Source organism: Muscardinus avellanarius (assembly GCF_963383645.1).
Source record: "Muscardinus avellanarius genome assembly, chromosome: 10".
Lineage (NCBI taxonomy): Eukaryota > Metazoa > Chordata > Mammalia > Rodentia > Gliridae > Muscardinus > Muscardinus avellanarius.
The window spans coordinates 4,406,621-4,431,272 of record NC_137796.1 but is presented as its reverse complement, the minus strand read 5'-3'; the positions used below and the strand labels follow the sequence as shown (position 1 = coordinate 4,431,272).

General features: G+C 48.3%; 1 protein-coding gene across 1 annotated transcript in view; it reads left to right on the top strand.

The window, feature by feature from the left end:
* Positions 1-24,652, top strand: part of CDH13 (cadherin 13) — a gene marked incomplete at its 5' end in the record, with an annotated part of 996,866 nt that overhangs the window by 743,068 nt on the left and 229,146 nt on the right. The window contains one exon of the mRNA XM_080702595.1: positions 18,757-18,935. Coding sequence (XP_080558721.1) covers positions 18,757-18,935 — 179 coding nt within the window. The remainder of the gene's footprint in view (positions 1-18,756; positions 18,936-24,652) is intronic.

Sequence of the window (24,652 nt, the reverse complement as noted above, 5' to 3'; positions counted from 1 at the left end):
AGAGGACAGCGAGGCAGAGTGAGCAGTGAGAGGCTTTGAGGTCACTGGACCTGGCTTCAATCCGATTCTGCCGTCACTGACTATGCAGCCTGAGCACGCCACTTAACGTCCCTGGACTCTCCTTGTCTCCTTGGTTTATGCCTCAGTTAGAGAAAGTATGTGCTCCTCACTTGGCCCCGTGATTGACAGGTAGATTCTCAACCCGTAGGAGGGGTGTTGGTGGCGGTTGTGACTGTCCTCGTCCTCGTCATCACCATCAGCACCCACCTCTTGATCCTCAGCAAAGTGACGTCAAAAGAAAGAAAAGGAGTGCAGTAAGCGAGGCCAGCTCTGTGTGGGAGATGAGCAAGGGCTTCGGGGCAGAGGCGAGGACGCCCGCAGGCCAGTGGTTTCCAGAAGCCTCCACACCCAGAACACTTGGAGAAACAGCTGCAGGCACAAATGCTGGGGGCTTTCCTTCCAGATTCCAGTGGCAGTACCATTAAGCTAGCATCTTTAAAAGTTCCCCAGGAAATTTTGCTTTACCCACAGGTGGCAGGTCTGAGGCTCCCAGGACACCAGTGACAGTACTGGCCAGGCCTGAGGCAGAAACAGAAGAGAGTCTGGGTAGAGTGGGAGCCAGCGCTGGGCTCTGCTCACAGGACTTTGGCACTCATGCACTTCTTCCATTCCCTAGGGGGCGCTCCTTTCCCCCAGCCTCAGCAAATAGGAAGCTTCCAGAAATTCCAAGGGTTGTCTACATATCACACACACACACACACACACACACACACACACACACACACACGCACGCACCTGCCTCTTGTAATCCTACACTAGCCTTCGAACGTCATCACTGTTAACAGATTGTGTGTTTTCCTCCATGACTATTTTCATTTATATACATACATATCCCAGACAGAGTTTTGTTTTGCTGTGATTTTACAGAACTGCAGAATTACAGAATGCAGTTTTTCTTGGAGTTCATATTACAGTCATCTTCCCATGACAACACAAATTCTCATTATTTTTTAATAGCTTTGGGAGCCCTGTAATTTACTTACCCATTTCCCATTTTCTGGTTTCTTCCTATTGTTTGACAAGCCTGAACCATTGAGTGGAAATCTTCTTTATGGACTCTCTTTCCATACTGGCCTTTTTTGGTCCTATTGAATGAATTCCCTCTGGTGGGATTGCTTATACCTGACATTCAGTCCCCTGATCTTGGGCCCCAAGATTTATCATCTCTTTCTCTGACCCAACACAACTGAGATTAGATTTCAGTTTCCTGCACCACTGTGGCAATGAGAAACAGCCAGAGACTGCACCTAGATATTTTCAGGAAAACGAAATGTTACGTGCACACATGATGTCTGGTCCCAAATGAGGGGGCCACCACTCTGCCTGGAATCTCCCTTTTTATTTGACATCTCAGCTGTCATTCTCAACATAAATACAACATAAATGCATGGGGTGTTTTCTATATCAGTCTAATTTAGAAACTGGAATGGCCAATAGCACAATAGCCACTTTATTTTTTGTTCTTGTAAATACAGCAGAACTATACACAGTTTCCATTTTACAGGTTTATGAAATAAAGAGAAAAAATACTTCACCACAGTGAAAATAAAAACTTGGAAATCCACTGGCACTTTGTCCAAAAATACATGGTTAGATTTGGGGTATAGCCAGGTTTCTGATAAGAATTCCATCTTGACCACCCTTCTCATCCTGAAAAAATAAATGTTTCTTTTTCTTTGTGCACATTCTGACGGGAGAGAGGATAGAGTCAGCGTGATGAAATTATCAGGCAGAAACACATGATGATGAATAATTGAGTCTCTTCGTGTTTCGTGAGGCTTAACCTCGCACTCCAGCATGTTTATTTCCTTTATTTCAAAATGTTTATTTACTTTTCTCCGTTGAGTTTAATTAATTTTGCCTTTGGCTCATAAACAGGTGAAAAACTGAAAACTTTTTTATTTGCATTTATCTTGAAGCAAGCTAGCTAATTAAACTTTCCAATTTGGCTTCCGTGTGTTGCACCAGAGCCATGGAAGGACGGCAGACGGAATCACAGATCCGTGGCTGTTTGTCTAGACAAATGAGTAGAGGGATTTGGGGGACTCGTGATGGTTTCATGAAAACCTGCCAAAGGTGAGACCTGTATGAAGGCTCTCTTCATCGCTGGAGAAAATGGCTCAACTCTGCAAAGTAGTAAGAACGAGGGTCTCGAAATTACATGGCAATGAGCTTCCCAGAATCCCTACAGAAAGTGTAGAGTGAGCCGGGCATCGTGGCACAGGCGTGTAAGCCCAGGACTGAGGAGGCTGAGACAGGAGAATGGCAGGTTCAAGGCCAGCTCCAGCAATTAGTGAGACCTTCAGCAACTGAGACCCTGTTTCAAAATAAAAAGGGCTGGGAGGTAGAATGCCCCTGGGTTCCACCTCCGGTACCCCCAAAGAAAGATAGAAGTGATTATGAGCACTGTCGTTCTGTTGTTCCCCATAGTATCACTCAACCAGTAGAAAAGAGAAACGCCCACGGTGTAAGGACACAGATTTCAGTCTGATATATGTCAAGCTCTTCCATGAAATCTTGGGGGTTAAAAAAAATGAAGACATTTTTTAAAAAGACAAATATTTAATGTACTGCTTTTAAAAGATATCTGCAGCATGTTTAATTGATACAGGATTAGTAACCAGATTGCAATAAGAACCCCAAGCTCAATGAGAAATAAAGCCAACCGAGTATGGTGGCAGATGCTTATAATCCCAGTGCCTGGGAGGCTGAGACAGGAGGATGGCACAGGTTCGAAGCCAGCCTCAGCTACTTAGTGAGGCTCTCAGCAACTTGGTGAGACCCTGATTCCATATAAAATAGATCAGGGTGTATTAGCCTGGAGGTAGAAAAGCCCCTGGATTCCATTCTCAGCACCACAAGAAAAAAATAATAAAAGGAAAGAAGCCAAATAAAATCAATTAAAAACACCAAAGAGATATAAACAGTCATTTCACAAAATGACCAATAAATGTTTAAAAAGCTATTCAAAATCACCAACAGTGAAATTCAAATAACATTATATATTTATATATAATGTTATGTCTACTCGACTGGCAAATATTAATTCTAAAACCGCCAACTGTTGGCATTACTATGGGAAAGCAGAGACTCTCATTTAAGACTTCAGGATTAATCCCATGTTAGGATTACAAATTGAAACAACTTCAGAGATCAATTTGTTGTTATCTACCAGTTTAAAGACATGTAACCTAGTGCTGGGACTAGATACTGCAAGGAACTTTTATTTATGTACTCAGATACAGTGACAAGAACATCCCTAGAAACCTTACCAGCAGTAGAAAGATAAGGAGCCATCTCTAAGCTTACTGACTGAAGCATAGAATGCGGGCCTCTCGTGACCTCCACAGTGGGGTAATGGACCTCCAGCACACACTAGAACATTGCTATTGTTGGGATTTAGGTTGCCCCCTCAACCTCAAGGAGACAGGACAACCATGTTAGAGGCAGGGCTTAGTTGCTGAGGATGGGTCCCTAGAGGTGTGGCCTTGGGGATTATCAATGGTCCTTCCTCCCCTGTTTCTCTCTCCTCTCTGTGATGGACTTGCTCAGCCAGGCACAATAAATCTGGCACTGAGTCCGCTCGGGACCGAGATTCTCAGAAAGGTGGGCAAAGGCTTCCTTGCGGTTCTGCAGGGCTTAATACCTGCAGCGATTCCTCCCCCTTTAGCAAGTAAAAGCTCCTTCAAGTCCCTGTAAGTGTGGAGTTTCACCCCCGGGGGCTTGGGAGAGAGGAACCTGAAGAAATGACACAGACGACGGCCTCTTGTGCAATTGACAAAGTTTTAATTTTCATCACCAATATTTATACCCTATATCCAGTGTAAGCACCAAAGGACAACAGTGAGGCATTAAGTGTAAACAAGATAAACAGGATAAAGGAAGATCCATGGCATCACAGTTTAAGATTCGTCTGGGACTGGGCGATTACAGATTACAGTTGGCCTACTTGGCTTTTGTGATTGAAATCAGGTTTCTGGCCTCACAGGTTAAACCCTAGAAGGCAGGGGGGAGGGGGGGTGTCACACCAAGTCAGTTTTGGAGAAATTCAGTCTTCTAGGATCTCCTTTGATCCTTTCAGAGTCTTTTGTCCCTAGGGCTTAGTCCAGGCCCTCCTCTATCAAGATCCATAGGGCTGCGGTGAGGATTTGTCCAGTCCTGTCTGCTCCGCCATCCCCTATAAGGCAATACTTATATTACAGTTAGTAGACAGGGCAAAAACATTATAACACAGGTGACTGGATTTCTATAATTGTTCTTTAATGCATAATCTTGAAGCAGACTTTTGGATTTTTTACTGTCCTACTGCTGAGTCACAAACTGTAGGCTTTTGTTAAGTCAAGGCCAGAGAACAGCTTATTAGCATCTCTTAAGAGGGAAACAAATGGCCCAGATTCCAGAGACAGTTTTACATCTCTTTGGGAAATGGGGCAAAAGGTAGGTTTGCAGCTTCCCCTGCTGGCAGAGAGGGGCTGGGAGCTAATCTTTAGATCAAAGGACCTGCCTGTGGAAAGGCCAAGAGGAATTTTGCAGCCCCTGAATTCTGACTGCCCTTTATTACAGCTGGAACAATACAGAGAAAGTCTAAAGGCTCAGATATTTTACTAGAAAATTTGTCTTTCACGGACTCAACTTCTTCCACAGTCCTAATTCTTGGGATCCCGTTTTACATCATTGGAGCTTATTAGTATAGAAATCTAAGGGCAGGGAGTATTTTTGCCAGAGATGACGTTTCCTCCTCGGGGCTTGCCTCTGTGAGGCTTTGCCGATTAATACAAGCGTTTCTCATGCACATATATGCCGAGAAAGGATGGCGGCACCTCTCCTCTCCTCTCCTCTCCTCTCCTCTCCTCTTCTCTTCTCTTCTCTTCTCTTCTCTTCTCTTCAGCAGATGTGCTGAAAGGTAGGGTCCATGGCGCCAATATTCCTTCTGCTTTCCTGGCTCCCAAGCCTCTGTAAGAATAACTAGAGAAAAGTCACAGGGAGAAGCCAGGAAACTGTTTTGGTTTAACAGAGACCAAGAGAGGACATGGGGCAGTTACATGGTTGATGACTTGTGCAGGAACATCCACACCTGCCTGGCAGCTCCCACAAACAGAGCAGCCACCTACAGGGAAGCCTTGGTCTGCTTGGGTATCATATCTCAGCCGCCTTTCCCCTTGGCATAGGGGACACTCTGCCTCAGTTTCTGGCTGTGGACAAGGGGGAAGACTTGGGCTTGGGAATCTGCGGGCCAGAGACTGGCTCTCATTCTGCCTCTATCTGACTCATCCAGGACCCATTTCTCTCTCTCTGAGCTTCAGTGTCCTCCTCTTCAAACAGTCTCTCGTTCGTATCATTCCCTGAGAAAACATAGGACCCAGGATGGTCCAGAACTCCAGCCACAATCCAAATAGACCCTAAGAGCAAGGTGGAAGATTCTAACCAGAACGTTTCATTTTCGGTACAAGGAAGAAATACCACCAGGAGTGACCGGCATTGAAGGACGGTATTGTTAGAGAGCCCTCTGCTCTCAGTTAACCCCAAACCCTCATTCTACTCAAACATTTTTATGATTCCAAGAGAAAAAGAAATACTCCGTGCACATTTTTCTTTCCTTAAAGATTGTAAAGAAATGAGGAAGAAACTCGCCTTGTCTTCTGTGTTTTTATAGAAATAGAGAGCATGTGTCTTCCTTGGCAGGGAGATTTCTTTCCCTCTGAATCCAGCGGGCCCCTGATACAGCTTAAGAGGGAGTGGACATCACCCATCCATCTTCCCGAGCGCACTTCTGAAAAGATAACAGAGCTATCCCGGGAGTGGAGCCTAGAGATTTAGGACCCTGCCACTCACGTGTCTTTGTGAGACATGTGTCATTAGCTAACCCTAGGAACAGAATGCCACCCTGCAGGGGCAGGACCACGCAAGGCTATCATCGCTGTGTTGAATCTCAGAAAATGGATGACTGCCCTTGAATTCTTTGGGCCCTATTCCTGTGTATGTGTTTTCTGTTTGGGGGCCAATCCTCCTACAACCTGCCATGGCTCCCAGCGTTCTTGACTGCCCAAGGAGAACCTCCAGGAGAACGCTGAGCTCTTAGAGGCCCAACTCTGTCCCCACCTGCCCAGCCATGCTGTCATGGTTGCGAAGTTCCCAGAGAGGAAAACTAGCCCTGGGGCCAGCAGGGTCTTTGGCTCACATGATGGAAAAAATTTGAGCATATGGCAGTCAGAGATATAGACAGACATTTATTTAGGAAAGCAAGAAATACACATTCAAAGAAAACATGGGCCACCTCCAGGGCAGGGGATACATATCATGAATGATAACTCTTCTGTCAAGGGCTGGTGAAGAGTGGGCGTGCTAAGGGGTGTGGGGATGAGGTCAGTCCAGTGGTCACAAGCTGGCATACGGTGGCCTGCTCATCCCTGCATCCTTAGGTCGATCGTGGTCTCCATCATCTGGCTGGTGGATGAGCTACAAAGTCCCCTAAATTATAGGTTTTCTCAAGATAGCCTATCTGCCTTGTTGACAGTGCACAAGATAGTTATAGGGGTTCTTAGGTTATCTTTAAGATTTACGAATTTCCCGGGAATTTGGGAGAGAGAACTGGTTTGGTAAGTAAAGGTACAAGAAGTTTGGCACCAGGCTTTTATATTAAAGTTGTATTTTAGTTCTTCTCCTGTCTTTTTTTCTCTGTGTGTCTCACATTTCTTCTATCCTGCCTCAATTGGTGCTCGCCATTGGGTAAAAGGAGTCAGGGAGGCCACGTGAACAGGTGCGCTTTGGCATCACCTCTGCTTCCCTATCTGCAAGGATGATGAGGTTTTCATGAGCTCAAGGACCTGGTTAGTGCTTAGCACAGTGCCCCACGTCCATGAGCAGTCACTACCCCCTGGGCTGAGTTGTGGCCAGCAGAGGAGATAAGGCTCCAGTCCCCGGAATGTGTCAATGTGACCTTCTAGAGTTCTTCCTATGACCTATTTTCTCCCTAGCATCCACGTATAAGGGAGAGCATCCAATTTCTGAGGGGGGTGGGAGTTGGGAGAGGAAAAGTCCCTAATGTACATGATGGACACTCACAAACATATCAAAGTCAATCACTAAGCCAAACATGAGGAGGAGGGAGGGGGAGGAAATGGGAAGGGAATGGGGGAAGGTGCATGTGTGCCTCTACCATCTTTGACCCCATTAAGATGTATGACCACAATGCACCAGTAAAAAAGAAAAATTAAGAGTGGAGGAGCCCAAGGTCACACACAGCCCCCAGGGGCTGGAAAGGTAGGGAGTCCAGCCCTACCTGCCCCTTGCCTCTGACCTGTAGCCTTCAGACTGGGAGAGAGAGAATACATTTGGGTGATTCTACTCCCCCTATCTGTGCCACTTTGTTATAACAGCCTCAGGAAATAGATTCAGCCAGCCACAGGTGAGCCTTTAGCCCTGGAACACAATCTCGGGAGGGACAGAGTGCTGGCCCCGCTGTGTGCCGCGTGGAGCAAGTCTTCAGGAGCCACTAGCTCGAGTCAGTGGTTCACGGTGCTGCCTCCTGCCTGGTGCTCTCTCTCTGTCTCCTTATTCCAAGTCTCTCCTCCGGTTCCTTCTTTTATTCCTGATGAGATTTAACTGCCTGTAAACCACCGCTCAGCCTAAGCCTTTACCTCTCCCCTGATTGCTGGCTGATGCTTCTCTCCCCACGGGGAGGGCTTGCCCCTTCCCCACAGTTGGTGCCCATCGCTTAGTAAAAGGAGTCATGGAGGCCGTGTGAACAGGTGCACAGAGCTCTACAGCTCCGCTGGAGTCTCTCCTTTGCCAGGTGGGCCTTTTGGACCACAGTACTTTGAGCCTCCCGGGCCGCATCTGGCCAGACACGCATTAAGAGGTCCAATACGGCAAACGCAGAAAGTTCGAGAGCCAGGAGGGTAGCTCTTGACCCGTGGGTGCCCAGGGCCTTTCAACTTGGTTTGCAAATAGCGCCTCCAATTTCCCAGTCCTTAGAAATCTCTATCTACCCTCTGTCTCCTGGCAGGAGAAAGGATTTAGGGGCAGCTGGCAGTGCAGCTTTTCAGGCCTGGCTGCCTCTTTGTGCTCAGTAAGCAGGCAAGTTATTCTGTGACATAAGAAAATGTCTTCAAGGCTTCAGTGCTGATATTGAAATAGAGGGAGGGCAGGCCTTTCAAAGTCAATAATGCAGGGGAAAAAATACTGAATTAAGGTCAGCCCCGCCCTCCATCTCGGCTGGGAACCACTAAATGCATTGAAACGTCATCAGGGAAGCGTGTTGCCTCCCCACCCTCGGTCTCACACTCGGGAGCGCGTTGTCTTGCCACCTGTGCGTTGCGTGTGCCGTGTGTGTGCATGCATACATGGGCATCGCATTGCCATGCAATTTAGTCTTTGAGCATCTCTGCCTCTCCCAGGAACACATTAATCAGGTTGAAGGGCACACAGCCTAGTCCTCGGGAGTCCTGTCCCAAAACTGGCCCACAACGAGGCAGAACGTTGGTGACACGTAGAGCGGGGGACAGGACTGACCCAGGAAAGCACATCCTATATATGAAGTAGAGATTCTCGGGCCACGTGAAAGACACTGTCACCAAGGAGACCACTGGGTTCCTCTCGGCCCCTGAGCAGCGCAGGTCAGGAGATATCAACCTCACTCTCAGGGTGTCACACAAGAGTCCTGCTCCTCTCCTTAAGTCTCTGTGGCCTGTCCACAGACAGTTTCTGGGAAATCCTCATTGCAAGCGGGCAGCATTACAGTGTATGACGTCTCGGCCGTATACGACTGTCTTGTGGCAGGTCCAGTGGATCCCGGCCTCTGGGAGCAGTGAGCCATTGCCCCCGTCCCCCATGTGCACCCCCTCGCTTCCTCGCCCATCCCCCCATCATCCACACCCCCAAATTCCTCTCTCCTGTTTTCTTATGATACTGGCTCTCCAGGGACCAGAAAGCAGCTCTACTCTAGGATGGCAGGCTGCCCCTCCAAGAGGGGGCACCGAGCCCACTGGCTGGGAGAGAATCCAACACCGCCAGCTCCAGAGCTACGGCTGAAAATAACAGCGGCCACCGCAACCCACAGCTCAGATGTGCGTTGTTGAGTTTTAGGCACCAAAGTTGCTCCCTGAGTGGGGTCCTCCAGGCTCGGAGAAGGTGACGCAGCTCTTAAGAGTGGCACTCGGGTAGCGAGAAATGAATCGGTGATGGAGATGCTCTTTGCCTCCAATGAGACAGAGGGCCAAGGAGAAGGCCAGCCACCGTCCCCAGGCTCCCGCTTAGGTCTCTATCCCGGCGTGTTTAATTTCAGCTCTGTGTGACCCTGATAGAGCTCCTTCATCAAGGTTTTTATTCTTCATAAAAGATCCATTTTCCTGAGACTCGTAAAGCGACTCCTTCTAATTCAGTGTTACTTTATAAGTACTTCCACTGCTAGCATCAATCATGGGCGGCTGACTTGCAAGCCATAAAACAACAGCGTGTGCCATCACCATGTTCCCCAATATGTATTTACTTATCAAGCTGAGGAACACATGTTTGCAAAATCAGCAACATCGCAGCTCCGCCAGCAATTTGCGGTGCTTTCTTGCCATTGAACCCGAGTCCCGAGTCCCTCGGGTCTCAGACGTACTGTAATTCAGCTTCCCAGCTCGTTCCTGTCTTGTTACAGCCTCCCGTCCCCACCCACAGGCAAGCCTCTCGAGCTCTCAGGAGTCAGGCCTTGACTTCGGGCAGGTGGCCCGCCTAACAGGTGCATTTCTGGAACTATCCATCATCTGTCTTGCACTTCAGCTCAGGTCACAGGCCCTGCATGTCCCTAGGGCTCCCAGATGTTCCTCAGGGAGGCTGCAGATAAGTGTTGGCGGTCAGGACACAGGTGGTCTAGAGCCAGTCTGCAGAGAGAGTTCTGAGAACCTAATTATTGCACATGGAAGGCACCATGTGAAACGCTTATTTGACATGAGCTGTGCTGGGTAGAGGTGCATGGGAAGCTGGGCCCGTGGGACTTTGCCGCGGGAACTGCATGGACCACCGCGCCCCAGCTGGACAACCAGGGTGACCAGCAAGTCCTGTCCTCTCTCGGCCTTGTGTCCCTCTCCATAACATAGGCCCACGGCATCTGTCTCTGGGGGCTGGGGAAGGGGTGACCTTGGGCCACTTATTTGACGGCTCTGGGCTTCCACTTCTCCTTCCTTAGAAACAAGTGCTCTAAGCCGGGCGTGGTGGTGCATGCTTGTAATCCCCGTGCTTGGGAGGCGGAGACAGGAGGATCGCACAGGTTCGAAGCCAGCAGCGCTGGCTAAAGAGAGCCTGTTTCAAAATATAAAATAGGTCTGGGAGTGTAGCCCGGAGGTAGAAGGGCTTCCAGGAACCTCAGTACCACCAAAAAAAGAAAAGAAAGAAAGAAATGCCCTAATTGCCCCCAGCAGGGGCATGGGAAGGACGATTCCCTGCTCACAGTAGGTCTGCATGTTCCTCTCTCTCTGTGGAGGTACTGCAGAGATCACCCTTTTGCCTCCCTCATATTTTACACGTGTCTTCAAGCCAACTTTACATAGTCAGAGATGTGGGCCCATTCCACAGCTTAGAAAACTGAGGCTGAGTGGGGGCAGGTGAGCATGTCGCCCTTCTCACAGAGCCAGGGAGTAGAGGCTCCGAATCCGCATCTGTTCCACTCTCCAGACCCTGCGCCAGGCCAGCAAGATGAGAATCTCTGGGTTTGAGTTTCAGATGTCGCCAATACTCTAGAATGTCCCCCAAGGGGCTCCGGTGAGCAGTCAGGGACGCAGCTCACGGCCTGTGCCACATGGCCATGCCTCATTCGGATTCCCAAGATGGAAAGGAGGTGGAAGCGAGCATCTAATTAAAGAGAGAAAGAGGCAGCTTCAGATCCAGCAAACTGAGATAGAGCCCAGGGAAACAGCCGCTCCCTGGGTCTGTAGCAAGCCCAGGAGGTGGGAGCCCGAAGGAGAAAAGCGTGAGACTGAGCTGGGCTCCGGGGCTGGGACCCCAGCCCTGAGCAGCTGCTGTGCCGGGATGGCTGCTGCCGGACGCTGGGCCAGTGGGCCAGGCTTCACAGCTGGGAGGGATGAGCCGAGGGCTCCATGCACAGGTGCAGCTTTGGAGCTAAAGAAAGTAGTGGTGCTCACCCGGCCCGGGGTGGGTGCTATGGCTGAGACACTGCTCACAAAGTGTCTAGGTCGTCCACACATTTCCCAGACTCCAGCGTCTCTGGCTCACATCTTGTGACTAAGGACGGGCTACACAATTTGAACGGCCATTGCAAAAGAAAAACGCAGGGCTCCTTGTTCAACAATGATTGTTTGGCGGGCCACAGGAGAGGGCTAACCCTCACGCAGGGCCCTTCTGAGCATCGGGCTCTGTGTGCTGGTACAAGCGACACACCCTCAAAACTGGCTTTGGACAGACCTGGCCAGGAGACACGAGAGGGTGATGTGTGTCATTCTGACCAGAGCACTAGGAGAGTCAGCGTGAGATTCACGGCCCTCAGCGCCTCCTGCGGTAGTCAGGGAGCCCATGTTCAGATGGCCTGGTACCAGGTGCAAGGGGTTGGGCCCCTGGGTCAGCCCTTGGGAAGGACCCATCTTTGCCAGGGAGGCCCTAAAGTGGATTGAACGTACATGGGAGATTCACCTTTCATGCTAAGCCGTGGGCATTTCGGAGCTGCTGTGGCGTCCCAGTCTAGCCTCACCTAACACAGCTGGTTTGGAAATCACAAAACAATTTCACCAAGCATCATCCTTCACATAGATCTAAGTGTTAGAGACAACAGGCCTGGTGCTCAGAATTAATCTGGGAGGTAATGAAGACTGTGTGCAGGTCCAATGTGCTTCATTCTCCTGTTCCCTGCTTCCCCTTCATGGTTACCTTAAACAAGAAGAAAATTGATTACAAACGTGTCCAGCCTTTACTCATTCTCTTACTTACTTAATTTTGTGGTCCTGGAGACTGAACCCAGGGGCATTCTGTCTCTGAGTTATAACACCCCCACCCTATTTTATTTATTATTTTTGAAAGAGGGTCTCACTGAATTGTGGAGGGCCTTCCTGTGTTGTTGAGGCTGGCCTCGAACCTGTGATGCCCCTGTCTCAGCCTCCCAAGTGCTAAGATTCCAGGCGTGTGCTTCCACACCCAGCTTAGTAATTTATTTATTTACTGATACATTCACCAAGTGTTGACTAAACTTCTGCAGTGGGGTGAGCGTCGTCTTAGATTGTCTGAGGGTTTTCTTGCTTGTAGGAGGCTTAGCAGTGTCCCCAGCCTCTACCCACTGGTAGAGCACGCCAGTGTCTCATCCCTGCCTGGTGGAGCCAACCAAATATATCCGCACAGATTGCCAAATGTCCCCTGGGGGGATAAAGTCACCTCTAACTGTAAACGGTTATTTTAAGGAGAACTGGACAGGCCTTTAAAAACAATCTCTTAAATTAGGTAAGCAAATAAAAATACACATACAGTGCCCTTCTGTGGCTTCAAGGATTTTGTGGGGGTTTTGTGTTCATGTTTGAGAATGAGAGCTACTTCAGGCTAATCTCGTATGCATATTGGTTGTTAGTCCGGGATGCTGGGAACAGCGGCTCTGCTGGTTTGGAGCGCCTTAGGCCTTCCCTGAGAAGCACACAGTTGTCCTAACCGCACTGTCAGAAATCCAGTGCCGACTAAAATTCCAGCGTGTATAGATTTGTGATCCATTCTTGTCCGGTTCCATGGTTTGGCGGTTGTGAAGCGTGTGGCCTTGAACATAGATGTGCGTGTATTAGTGTGGTCGTTTGGTTTCCATTCTTTTGGCTCAGTACCCAGAAGTGGCATTGCTGGATCATATGGTAGGCTGATTCCCATTCTTCAGAGGAGCCTCCATACTGTTTCCCAGAGTGGTACACAATGGGATTTTACTTAGCCATAAAGAAGAACAAAATTATATCATTTGCAGGGAAATGGATGGAACTGGAGAACGTTATGCTGAGTGAGATGAGTCAATCACAAAAAGTAAAAAAAAAAAAAAATCAGAATATTCTCCCTAATATCAGAAGCTAGGAAGAAAATGGAGCATAGGAGGGACTCTAGTCAAAGGGAGGGACTCTAGTCAAAGAAGGAGGGACCTTAGATGACTAAAGAAGGCGACTTAACTGAGGGAAATGGGAGGGAGAAGAAAAGAACTCTCTGACGCACCTGGTGTGCAGTCACCAACGTGTCAAAGTCAGTCACTAAGCCAAGCATGAGAAGGAGGGGGGAGGGCATGGGTGGGAATTGGGGAAGGGCTAAATGAGGGATGTGTGCACGTGTGCCTCCACCATGTTGTATCTCATTGAGATGTATGACTGCAGTGCACCAATAAAATACACACACACACACACACACACACACACACACACATATGTATGTATGTATATGAAATCCAGTGCTAGTATAGACCTAATGCCCTGTTCTTTATATGTGTCTCATGTGTGGGAATAGGATCTTTTTTAAAAGGAGTCTGACGCTTTGTGATCCAGCAAAGGTGATGTTTGAGGGTAATGTCAAAAGAATTTCAAGAGCAGAGACTAATGTTGCCACCTCAGAGCACAGTAAGATGTCCTCTGAAACCCCGCCCTGCCTTCCCAGCTGGCTGGCAACAGCCCCTCCCTGGCAGCTTCTCAGGCTTCTCACAGGTTTGGACATGCTCAGAGTCACAGGAGAACAAGCCTCAGACACTCACCTGCAAGGTTGAGGCTCTTGGTGATGCTCCAGTCTCCTCAGAGAACTTTAGCCCAGAGGCAGGGGCTGGCTGTCCAACACCAACAACGGCTAGCCAGCCCATCAGCTCGGCTACCATGTCCTTCAACCAAAGAATATGACCGTGGGACTCGAGGCTCTGGCCAGCACCCTGAAATTCTTTCATTTAGCTCCAGAGGGGCCAATGGTGCTCGTCTGCCTCTGGGAGTGATAGGGTGACTATCGTTTATTTTGACATGGAGAATATTGGGATGGTGGAGAAGACAGAAATGTGTTGTGCGAAGGACCCTGTCTGTCTTGTAGTTAGCCATCCTGCTGTCTGGAAGCGTGCAGATGCACAGGGAGTTCAAGATAGGAAGCTGCTGGGTTCCAGTAGGAACCTGTGAGTTCCCCGCATGGAGACCAGGACCCGGCCCTGGCGTGGCATGAGTCCCTGCCCCCGCTGGACCTGGGCCCGGAGTGCACGATCCAAGAGTAGCAGAGAACTCAGAGGTGGTGGTGAAGTTTGCCTGATTATGAAAAATGTCTGAGCAGGAGTGGCCAGGGCTCCACTGTTCTCTGCAAACAAAGCGCTGAAGACTTGGTCAGCATGGATTAAGACAGAGCTGCGGCACTTTGTAGGCACACAGCTCAAGCCAAAGGACACTGGTGGGGGACGGCTGTGTGATACTGAGCTCCAGACCTCAGAATTTAAGACATAGAGTCCCATCCCACAAAGACGTTCCTGAAATGAAGAAGGGCCCTCAACAGCAGGGTCTGGGAAATGTCCCCATGCTTCTTTGTCTTGGAGATGGACTGGATCCATGTGTTTCCTGAGTAAAGATACTGAGAAGCCCTGCCGAGGAAGAACCTGCCTCACTGCCTGTGCAATATGCTTCCCACGCTTGTTTCTCTGCTGAGCCCATGGCACTGGGTTCCTTGGATCCAGTCTAGGATCATCCACTCACAGTAGAACCTGGAAGTAAAAACACATGATGTGGCCGGGCGTGGTGGCACACGCTTGTAATACCTGCACTTGGGAGGCAGAGACAGGAGGATCATGCAGGTTCGAAGCCAGCTGCACGCGCTGGCTTAGGAGACCCTGTTTCCAAATAAAAATGTAAAAATAGGTCTGGGAGTATAGCCCAGAGGTAGAAGGGCTTCCAGGAACCCCAGTACCACCAAAAAAAAAAAATAATAATAATAATAATAATGTGGCATCCAGGGGAGGCTCTGGAAGAGGGATGCAGGACACTGGGCTCAGGTGATGGACGAGGATTCAGGTTAGAACTTGGTCCTAGAAGAGGACTAGCGCTACAAATGGAGAAGCTACAGGTAGAGCATACATGTGAGTGTGTGCATATACGTGTTCATGTAAGCTTCTGATCGCCCTGATAGAAAGTTAAATCGATGCACTGAGACCAAGGCAGGGTGGGAGGGACAGAGGAAAGGGCATTTGGCACCTCTGGGGTAAGGGACAGGCCAGGTCCTGGGCTCGTAAACATCTGTGTTCTAAGTCTTTTGTCTATGCTACCATGATTGATTCAGAGCCACCTGTGACAGGTTTGATAATGAAAGCCATCTTTCTCTGAACAGCCGTCTATCAAGCACTGGACCACATCCTTTAAATAGATAACCCCACTGAATCCTCAGTGACCAAGAGGGAAACCATGCTACTACCCTACCATGGCACACGGGAAGACCAGAGACATTGGTTGATTCACCCGGCCCAGGTGACACAGTTAAGAAAGACCGGATCCCAAGACTTGGGCAGCTGAGACGGAAGGATCACAGGTTTGCAGCCAGCCTCAGCAACTTAGCAAGGCCCTCTGCAACTAAGAGTACAAGAATGGGACCCTGAGATCTGTTTCAAAATAAGAAAGGACTGGGGATATAGCTCAGAGGTAGGTAGAGTGCTCCTGGATTCAATCCCTAGTACCAAGAAAGAAACAAGAAGGGAGAGAGAAAGGAAGGGAAGAGAAAAAGAAAGGAAGGACGGACAGACGGACTTGAACCCACGCATGTAGCCCCAAAGTAGTTTTCTTCAGTGCCGCAAACCTATTTAGGTGCCTCGGCACTGTGCAGGCTCCTCAGATGTGGGGTTTATGCAGAAGTGAATCCAGCCACGTATCTCTGGGTGGAGACAGAAATGGGGCTTAAGACCAGGCTCATTTATTCCCTAGCAATTCATTATAATAAAATCATTTTCTGCATAGGCATGCAAGCCTTCCAGGATGACCTTTGGCTATATTGTGTTATCAAATCTGTAAAAACAAAGGAGTTCCCCAGTGAGTTCCTGGTAAGAACTCGGGATTGTCAGCCCGAGCCGGCTCTCCTTTTTCTTCCTCTCATCAGTCTAATGTGTATGTCAGCCGCAAGCCAGGATGACTTTATTGTCTACTTTCTTTTTCTTGTTCAGCTATGGCTCCAATTAAAAGCAGATGAAGTGGGGCTCGGACTCAGTCAATTAAGCATTCATTAGACACTGAGCGCAAGGCTCTGTGTCAACTACACTTAACCTGAGACTTTGGTGTGGCGTCGATGATGAGGTCAAGGCCTCTCTCTGCCCTTGGCCAGCCACATGATACCCACTGAGCAGGTCCCCAGGCGAGATCACAGTCCCGCGGTCTGCCTCTGATTTCTGCCAGAGATCCTCAGGGAGCCCTGTCTTCCCCGATTAGGAAGGCTGTCTAGAGCACTGGGTAAAGAACTCAGGTTCCACAGTATGCCTCCGTGGGGAAGAATGCTGGGTTCAGAGCCACTGTCCAAAGTCCTGGGGTAGACTTGGGGGGCTGCACCTGCCAGCCATGTTCTGTTCCTAACCTAGACCCTGAAGCTGGCTCTGGGACAATTTCAAAGGCAAAGAAACAAGACCGATAGAAAAGGTGCCTTGGACCGCTGACAGAAGGGCTGTATTAGCAGAAGCGAGAGTACTTAACAAGCAGGCCCGATCGCTATGGTGGCTAGATTCCCTTCACTTTCCCAAGCAGTCAGGCCCAATGTCTGATGAGCCGATTATAATTGTGGGGCCACCAACCTGACTGGGGAAGCGTGTTAGATAGGAGAAGTGGTTTGGGATGCTGGTTGAGCTGTGGATGGATTTGGTTTTCTTCAGTCTTCAGTATGTTCTGTGTGTAAATATTCCTTCTGGAAGCCATAGGTCTACTGCTCCGCTCTCTTACCAGCTAGGTCAAAGCCATGAAGAATTAGGACTAGGGTTAGAATTAGGAGCCAATTCTGGCGACCCCACAACTGTCAGGAGGAACAGGAACATTCATCTAATTCAACTCTTGACCGCGTTGCTCTGAGGACTTGTGATTGTTCCCTCTTCAAATTAAACATTTTTATACTTTTATCGATGCAATGTAGTTTCACGTCACAATGTCATTTATAGTGTTAGTGGCATACATGCACACAGTACTTGACGGGCTCTCCCTTGGCCCCCCTCTCCACTCCCTACCTTCCCCCAAATTAAATTTGAACCCCAAAAGCAATACATCTACCTTGTGAAAATAACCCAGACATTGCATATTAGGCTAAGAACTTTCGTGAACCAGCCCTAATCCCAGTCCCCTCTCAGCTTCCCCAAATTGAATCACCATTAGTAGTATGGTACTCACCTCTGTTGACCTTCTTCACATGTATAGACATAAATTGTACCTGCAGAAAGAGATACACATGTGAAATTTTCTGCCCCCAAGCAGGTTCACAAGAATTAACATCATCACATGGACAGCACTCTTCAAGCTGACCCTGGTTACTTCATTACTTGTCCTAGAAATTTTTCCATGAGGGAATGGGGCTGGAATTGGATCAGGGCTAATTGGGTGAGGCGTGCATGTATGCCTCCACCATCTTGTACCCCATCAAGAGGTATGACTACAGTGCACCAATAAAAATTTTTTAAAAGAACATGTACGATCTACAACGCTTTAAAGCTCACTTGCAGAATAGTTTCCTCGCGTGAGGAGGCCAGCATTTTATCCATTCCCCTCTTGTTGGGCAGCTAGGTTGTTTCCAACTGTTTCACCATGACAGATCATCTTCCCATGAACTTCCTTGCACAGACCCCTTGCTGACGTGACAGGCAAGAACATGTCTTGAGAGAAGAGGGCATCTGCGTTGTTTCTGTCAGTTACTGCCCAGTCGTCCTTGAAAGTCGACAGCCCCCTTCCCCTCACTTTAGCCATGTGAGCAAGACTTGTCATCTTATCGGCCTTGGGCATAATCACAGTGCCCACATGCTCATCATAGAATCCATCCTGTTCCCGTGTCTCCCATGCGTCTGTGACAGAGCCAGACCCTCTCGCCCTTCTCTTTGCTCTTGAAGTGCCTGAAAAATTATGGCTACTATTCAGTAGGCGCTCAATTAATGTTTGTTCCTGTTCCCCACACTTTAAATCACTTTCCTATGGGAGGTCTCCCCTGCACAGTACCCGCATCTCCTTACCAGGCAGGAGTCCGCATGGGGAGCCTCCTCTAAACCCCGGACCAGCTGAGGTTGTTCTCTAAATTCATGCTGCCTTGGGGCACTTGATGCATTTTATTATTTTGATTTGTTATTTTTAGATCTTTATCTAGTTCTCCTACTAAGATCAGAGCACCGGGACTCTAGGTAACAGGACTCTGTGGGCCGTCGTTTCCCCACGTCCCAGCCCAGGTGCGCACAGTAGGCATTCTATAAAAGCCTTCACCATAAACATCGCTGTTGCAAGCCACATTTGCAATGGAATGAGAGCCCTGGGGCCATCGACAGTCGGTCAGCAGAAGGAAAATAAAGCTGTCATTCTGCTGAGCGGCTGAGATTTCTTTTCTTTATTTCAGGTATTTTAATGTGATGGAGCGGGGAAGAAAGGCTAGACATAGCCAGCCGAGCTTGGGAAATGCTTTCTCTTTGTAATGCAGGAAGTGATTGGCACATGACTCCCTGGCCCTGGCAAGTCATGGAGGGGCCCTGCCTGTCACTGACCCCCTCTAACCATCTCCTACCTTTTGGTCCTGCCCCCGCAGGGACCACGGTGATGCGGATGACAGCCTTCGACGCGGATGACCCAGCCACCGACAATGCCCTCCTGCGGTATAATATCCGTCAGCAGACGCCTGACAAGCCGTCTCCGAACATGTTCTACATCGATCCCGAGAAAGGAGACATTGTCACCGTGGTGTCACCTGCGCTGCTGGACAGGGAGGTGAGCTGAGAGGAAATGTTTTCTTTTTCCTGGGTGTAGATGGTGGCTCTCACCCAGGGGCGATGGAGAAGAGTCAGGGGCGCGTTCTATGGGACGGGCAGAAAGGAGATGTGTACTGTGGCTGGGAGGAGCCACACTGGGAAGTGGGAGCCTAGTGGTGATCTTCCAACCCGATGTCTCTGTTTCCTTAGGCCCTTGTGGTACTGACGCCCAGAGTGAAAGGGGAGGGGACAGGAGGTGGCTCTGCCCAAGGTCACCTTGGACGGCTGTCCTTGATGCAGTTAGCTGGCTTTGTCCCATCCTCTGCTGTCGGCAACCCTAAATTCCCCTGAACTCCTCTTCCTGCGGCCTCTGCCCTTCTCCCCTTTGGCTTTTTGTAATCTCGTCCACCCGACCCTCGGCCACGTGTCCCAAACGGGTGCCCCTGGTCCATGTGCCGGCTCTTTAGTCTTGCCTGGTGTTTTAAAGCTGTTAGTTTTGTTAGCTAGACTGCTTAGATTTCAGATTTAACACAAATTTGCATTTCCAGGTGGAAATGCATTTTTTTTTAAGTCAGAAATTCTGGAGGGTCAGGCATGGTTTACACACTTATAATCCCAGTACTTGGGAGGCAGAGCCAGGAAGGCCACCTCAGCAATTTAGTGAGACCCCGTTTTCTAAAAAATTAGATAAAACAAGGCTAGGTGGTATAGCTCAGAGGTAGAATGCCCCTGGCTTCAATCCCCAGCAGCAAATTAATTAATTAATTGTGGGACTCTCCAGCCCCCTTTCCATAATGAGTTGCATGAAATGTGGTCACACAGAGCTGGTGTCAGCTTTCCCATTGAAAGTGGGCAAGTGCCCCCCCCACCGTTTATGTCCCCATCGGAAAGAGCTCCTGCCCTTTCCTAAGTCTCAGATTCACCCTTATGCCGACCATCAGCCCCTTTGGTAGGAAAGTCACAGCAAACCTAAACCAGCCTTCACTCTGCATCCATCAGCCACCCCGCCTTCTGCCCCAGGTCCTCCCATCCTGCTCCAGACTCAGCCCAGGCCTGAGCTCTCGGAGGCCCCCATGTCCTGTGCCCAGAACTCTGCCCATGGCACTGCTGGGTCTCCCCCATGGCCCCGTGATCTTCTCTTGGTGTTTTTCATGAAATAGACACAGGGGTCACATGACCCTTCATCTCCTGTATCTCTGATTTCCTGAGCTGAGCTTCCGGGTTAGGTCAAGCCCCTCTCGGAAGCCGTCCCCACCCCCCTGAGCTGTCCACAACCCTGTCTGTCCCCCAGTCTTGGGCTGCACGTATCTGTGACCAACCCTTGGCCTTTACCAAATGCTGTTTACATGGTAACTTGTCTCTCTAAAGAACAGTTTCTTTCTCTCTGGCTTAATCTGCATTGTCCAATAAGTGATCACTGGCCAGATACGTTTACTTCAATTGAATTCATATTAATAGAAATTAAAAATCAGTTTCCTGGTCACAGTAGCCCCATATCAAGTGCTCAGTGGTCACCTGCGGCCGGGGCCCACTGCAGTGGACAGCACAGGCATTGAATATTAGGTGGTACAGAAAGTTCTGGTGAGCAGTGCTGGCCTGATTATAAACGTCCTGAGAACAGAGATCATAGCCGTATGCACGGTCATATCCCTACTGCCTGGCACAGGGTGAGCGCCTCTAAAGCTCCTAATCATGAGTTGGTTGGCAGAAAGGAATAAAGTTGAAAATGAGCCTAAAATGCCCTTAAGATTTTACACTCGAAAGGCAGCAAACAGTAGCTGGGAATGGAAAATCACCAGCGGGAGGAGGAAGAAATCGTATTAAATTGTGGTTGTCAGTTGGAAAATGTAATTATTTCTAGTTTTAAAAAAATCGAAAAGTAGAAAAGTATTGAGCGCATTTCCTACACTTTGCCTCACGTTCTCTCCCCAACCCTCCCTACTTTATGACCGCCATCTTCTATTCTTCTTGGGAGCCCAGTAGGAATTTCTCAGAGATTTCCTGACCTCCACGCAGTGTGTGTGTGTGTGTGTGTGTGTGTGTGTGTGTGTGTGTGTGCGCGCGCGCGCGCACACGCGCGTACAACCAACATACACGCAGTCACACATAATTATACACTCACAATCAACACGCAATCACTCACACACGTACCCCAGCTTCCCTATAACCCTAAATTTCCCCAAGGTTTCTTGCAAGTTCTTCTCATGGGATAAGATTTAAAAAAAAAAAAACAACAACAACAGCAATTTCACCATCTCAGCTTCTCTTTGTCAAGAAAGACAGTATTCTGTAAGTCTGTGTAGAAAGGGAGCTAGAGCATAGACTATCAGTCCATTTTTTAAGTTTTCCAGGAGGACAAGTGTACCCCCAGCTCATGATCTTTTCCTTGGGGCTTTTGTTAAGCTGCAATAGGTGTGTCATACTGGGAGCTGAATTAAGCATTTTCCAACCAGAGCACATATGCAGCTCCCCCCAAAGAAAAAAGATCCATGCAATTGAACCAAAATTGGAAACTCAATGAAAATGAATAGAGTGTCAGTCTTCTGCCAGGTTTCCAGAGTCCGGGGCTGATCAGGCAACACAGGGAGGGAGACGATGCTGGGGCCTGGTCCGGGCCACTGTTGGCGCCTGCTGAGCTGCTCCAGCCTGCTTGCTGAGCATGGCACCGGCCGTCCAGAGTTCAGGAGGAGAGAGAGTTTGTCCAACTGTTCTTTGACTTATTTCCAGCCCTTAATGCATGCTTGAAAAGTTATTTGCTAAAAGGAAGGAAAAAGGGAAAGAAGGAGGAAAGGAGAGAGAAAAGAAAGAAGAAAGGAAAGAGGAAGGAGGAGAGGGAGATAGAGGACCTATCTCCCTCTAGAAGCAGGGACATCAGCCGGACTAACTCTTGCATATTGTAAGGCCAGTGTTAATAGATATCAAGCTTCCCTTGGAAACCAGGGATGTTTCCCTGTACTTTCTTTGAAATCTTACCAGATCGTATATATCATTCAGCAAGGGACCTTGAACCTTTGTCCTCTGTATGTCCTGTCATGGCCAAATATACTTCCAAACATGTTATAGTAATAGGCACTCAGTAGAGAGAGGTCTTCCAATGGATGTATGGATGATGGATGGATGGATGGATGGATAGATGGATGGATAGATGGATGATGGATGGATGGATGGATGGATGGATGGATGGATAGATGGATGGATACATGCCCTATGTTTCTTCAGTTTATATTATCTCAGACTATATTGTAGGACCATATTCTAGAACGGTTGTGTAAACAGAGGGAATTACTTCAGAGCTTAGTCTCACCTTGTGTAATCAATCCATAATCTAATAGATTCACTTTACCACCCATCTTGGGCCAAGAACTGTGGGAGGCCGTGAGAAACACACATTCATCACATGGTGAATAGGGTGCGCACGAGGATCTGTTCCTCTTGCTTAAATATTTGGGAAATGTTTGGAGAAAATAAGGGCCATATATCCAACTCGATGAAATTGGTTTCATTCCGGGCACTGTTTCATTCTTTTCTAGAGCCACATTTAGCCACTCTCTTCTGGCAGTTCTGTCTCTGTTTTTAAACTATGTCTGACTGCACAACAAAATAAAATCGGATAAAGGTCCCTAACGTTTGATAAGTGGCTTATTTAGATGATCATCTTGGCTGCGAGGCTGAAATTCATCAGCAGAAATGTGCCAACTTTTCTGAACATGACCAAAATTTGCAGCAACTCCGAGTAGCTAATGGCCAGGGGTTTTGTTTCTTTCTTTTTTTTGTTTCATTTTTTCTGCAAATGGAAACGGTTCCCCCCAAAAGGCCCTTTAAGAGTGATCTTACCATTTGCATTGTGAAAAGACGACTAGGCTTTTGAAGGCGTTTGAGCCCTGCACTCTCTGATCTTTATTTGGATTTTTCCTCCTACTTTATTATGTATTAGCTTCCAGATAATCTAAGGAAGGTGATAGCCTGCCCATAAAAATACACATACGGGATGGTGACTGTGGTTTATTTTCTATCTTCAACTGGCAAAGGGTTTTCTGAGACTTTTTACACCAAATGTGAAAAATTGAGAGAATTTTTTTCTTTCTTTTCATGGGAAGTGTCACTGGAGATTTTTAAATTTCTGTGCATTTATTTGCTATGGGATGTTCAAGAGTCCTAGAATATGTCAGAGGGAAAAAACAAAATATTAAGGAAACATTTTATGCCAAGTAGCCAACAAACATGAATGCACAGCTGTGAGTCAGAAGAGAACAGTGCATGTGGACAAAAGGACTCACCTTAAAACAATACCATGTGGGCTGCATCTCTAGAAACACGGTATAAAGAAATTGGGAAATGATGCTAGCAAGTCGAGCTGCTGCAGAATCTGGGTTCACGTCCCCCCTATTTCTGGAATAAAAAATGAGAGTCATCATATTCTTAGGAAAAATAAATAAATGTTTTGAGGCTGCTCTAATCTAGTGCTAATACTTTTCTCATTATCATCATGTTTAAAACATTGGCGATAATTACACACAGTTCAATCACACGCTCCGGGAACACTCTCTTTCTTTGTTTTGGTGGGTGGGACCAGAATTAGTTAGATAGTAGCATCCGCACCATTTCTGCGAGCTATTTAGTCATAAATATTTTCATCAGGATAATTTTCCTTCATTTTTTTTAATCACTTACTGCAGAGAAAGCAGAGGAGGAAAAAGTAGATGGGAATAAATTGTCTTATTATTTTTAAAATAATGCATCATCCTTGCAAATGCAACACAAACAATGAACAGGCTTAAGCACTACATTTGTTCTGTCGGGTCGCAAATAAAAGGGAACGGCACATTCCCAAGGCAGACGTCTGATGCCTAGGGTCTGACATTCATTGGCAGGAGGGCCAGGCTTCTGTGGACGGCAGAGACAGGGCAGGATGGGTCCTATGTTGTGGCTGCTTCCACCTCCCCCCTCTAGACAGATTTCTGGAGACCCCAATGAGTCTCAGCATCCTACTGATGGCCATGCCCCCACCACGCCAAGGTGGGCCATCAGTCACTCTAATTGTGTCTGATCAGAAGCATGACCTCGGGCTAGCTGGTACCTGTTGGTGGGAGACAAGAGCAGGAACACCAGCTTCACGTCCTGCTGCATAGCAGCTGCTCCCTCTTAGTGTCCTTGAAAGTTGGGGTGAGTCACTCAGCCTTGTCCAAGCCTCAGTTTCTTCCCCTGCCACAATGAGGGTGATCGTAACCCCTTTCCCACAATCTTTCGGGAAAATTAGACATTTGACAACCTAACGTGATGCTTAATTGGCCCACGAGCTCTACATCCACAGGAATTTGAGATCATCTACTTCCAAAGTCAATATAATGACATCAGAGAATCAGGAAGCAGATGGAAGCCCCTTGCTCTGCAGGAAGTGCGTTTGGGTTGGGCTGGCACAGCAGAGAGTGCGGCATGCTCTTTAAGTTTAGAGGAACACCCAGGGGACCCAGCTCCCAAATTTCAGAGATAAATGTTGACCCAGAGTGTTGAACATCCACCCATGCCCACCCACCAATCCCTGGGCTTAGTGATGGGCGTCGAGGAAGCCAAGACTGAGTTGTCTGACTTGGAAGAAAAACAGGAGTGACAGCTAATGCAAATGGAGATGTGCTGTTGGGCTGAGCCCGGAGGATGGGTGGAGAGCTGGGTGGAGCTGCCGAAGGAGGGGCATCACTGGGGGAGGAACAGAGTGGATGGACGAGGGCTGAGGATTGG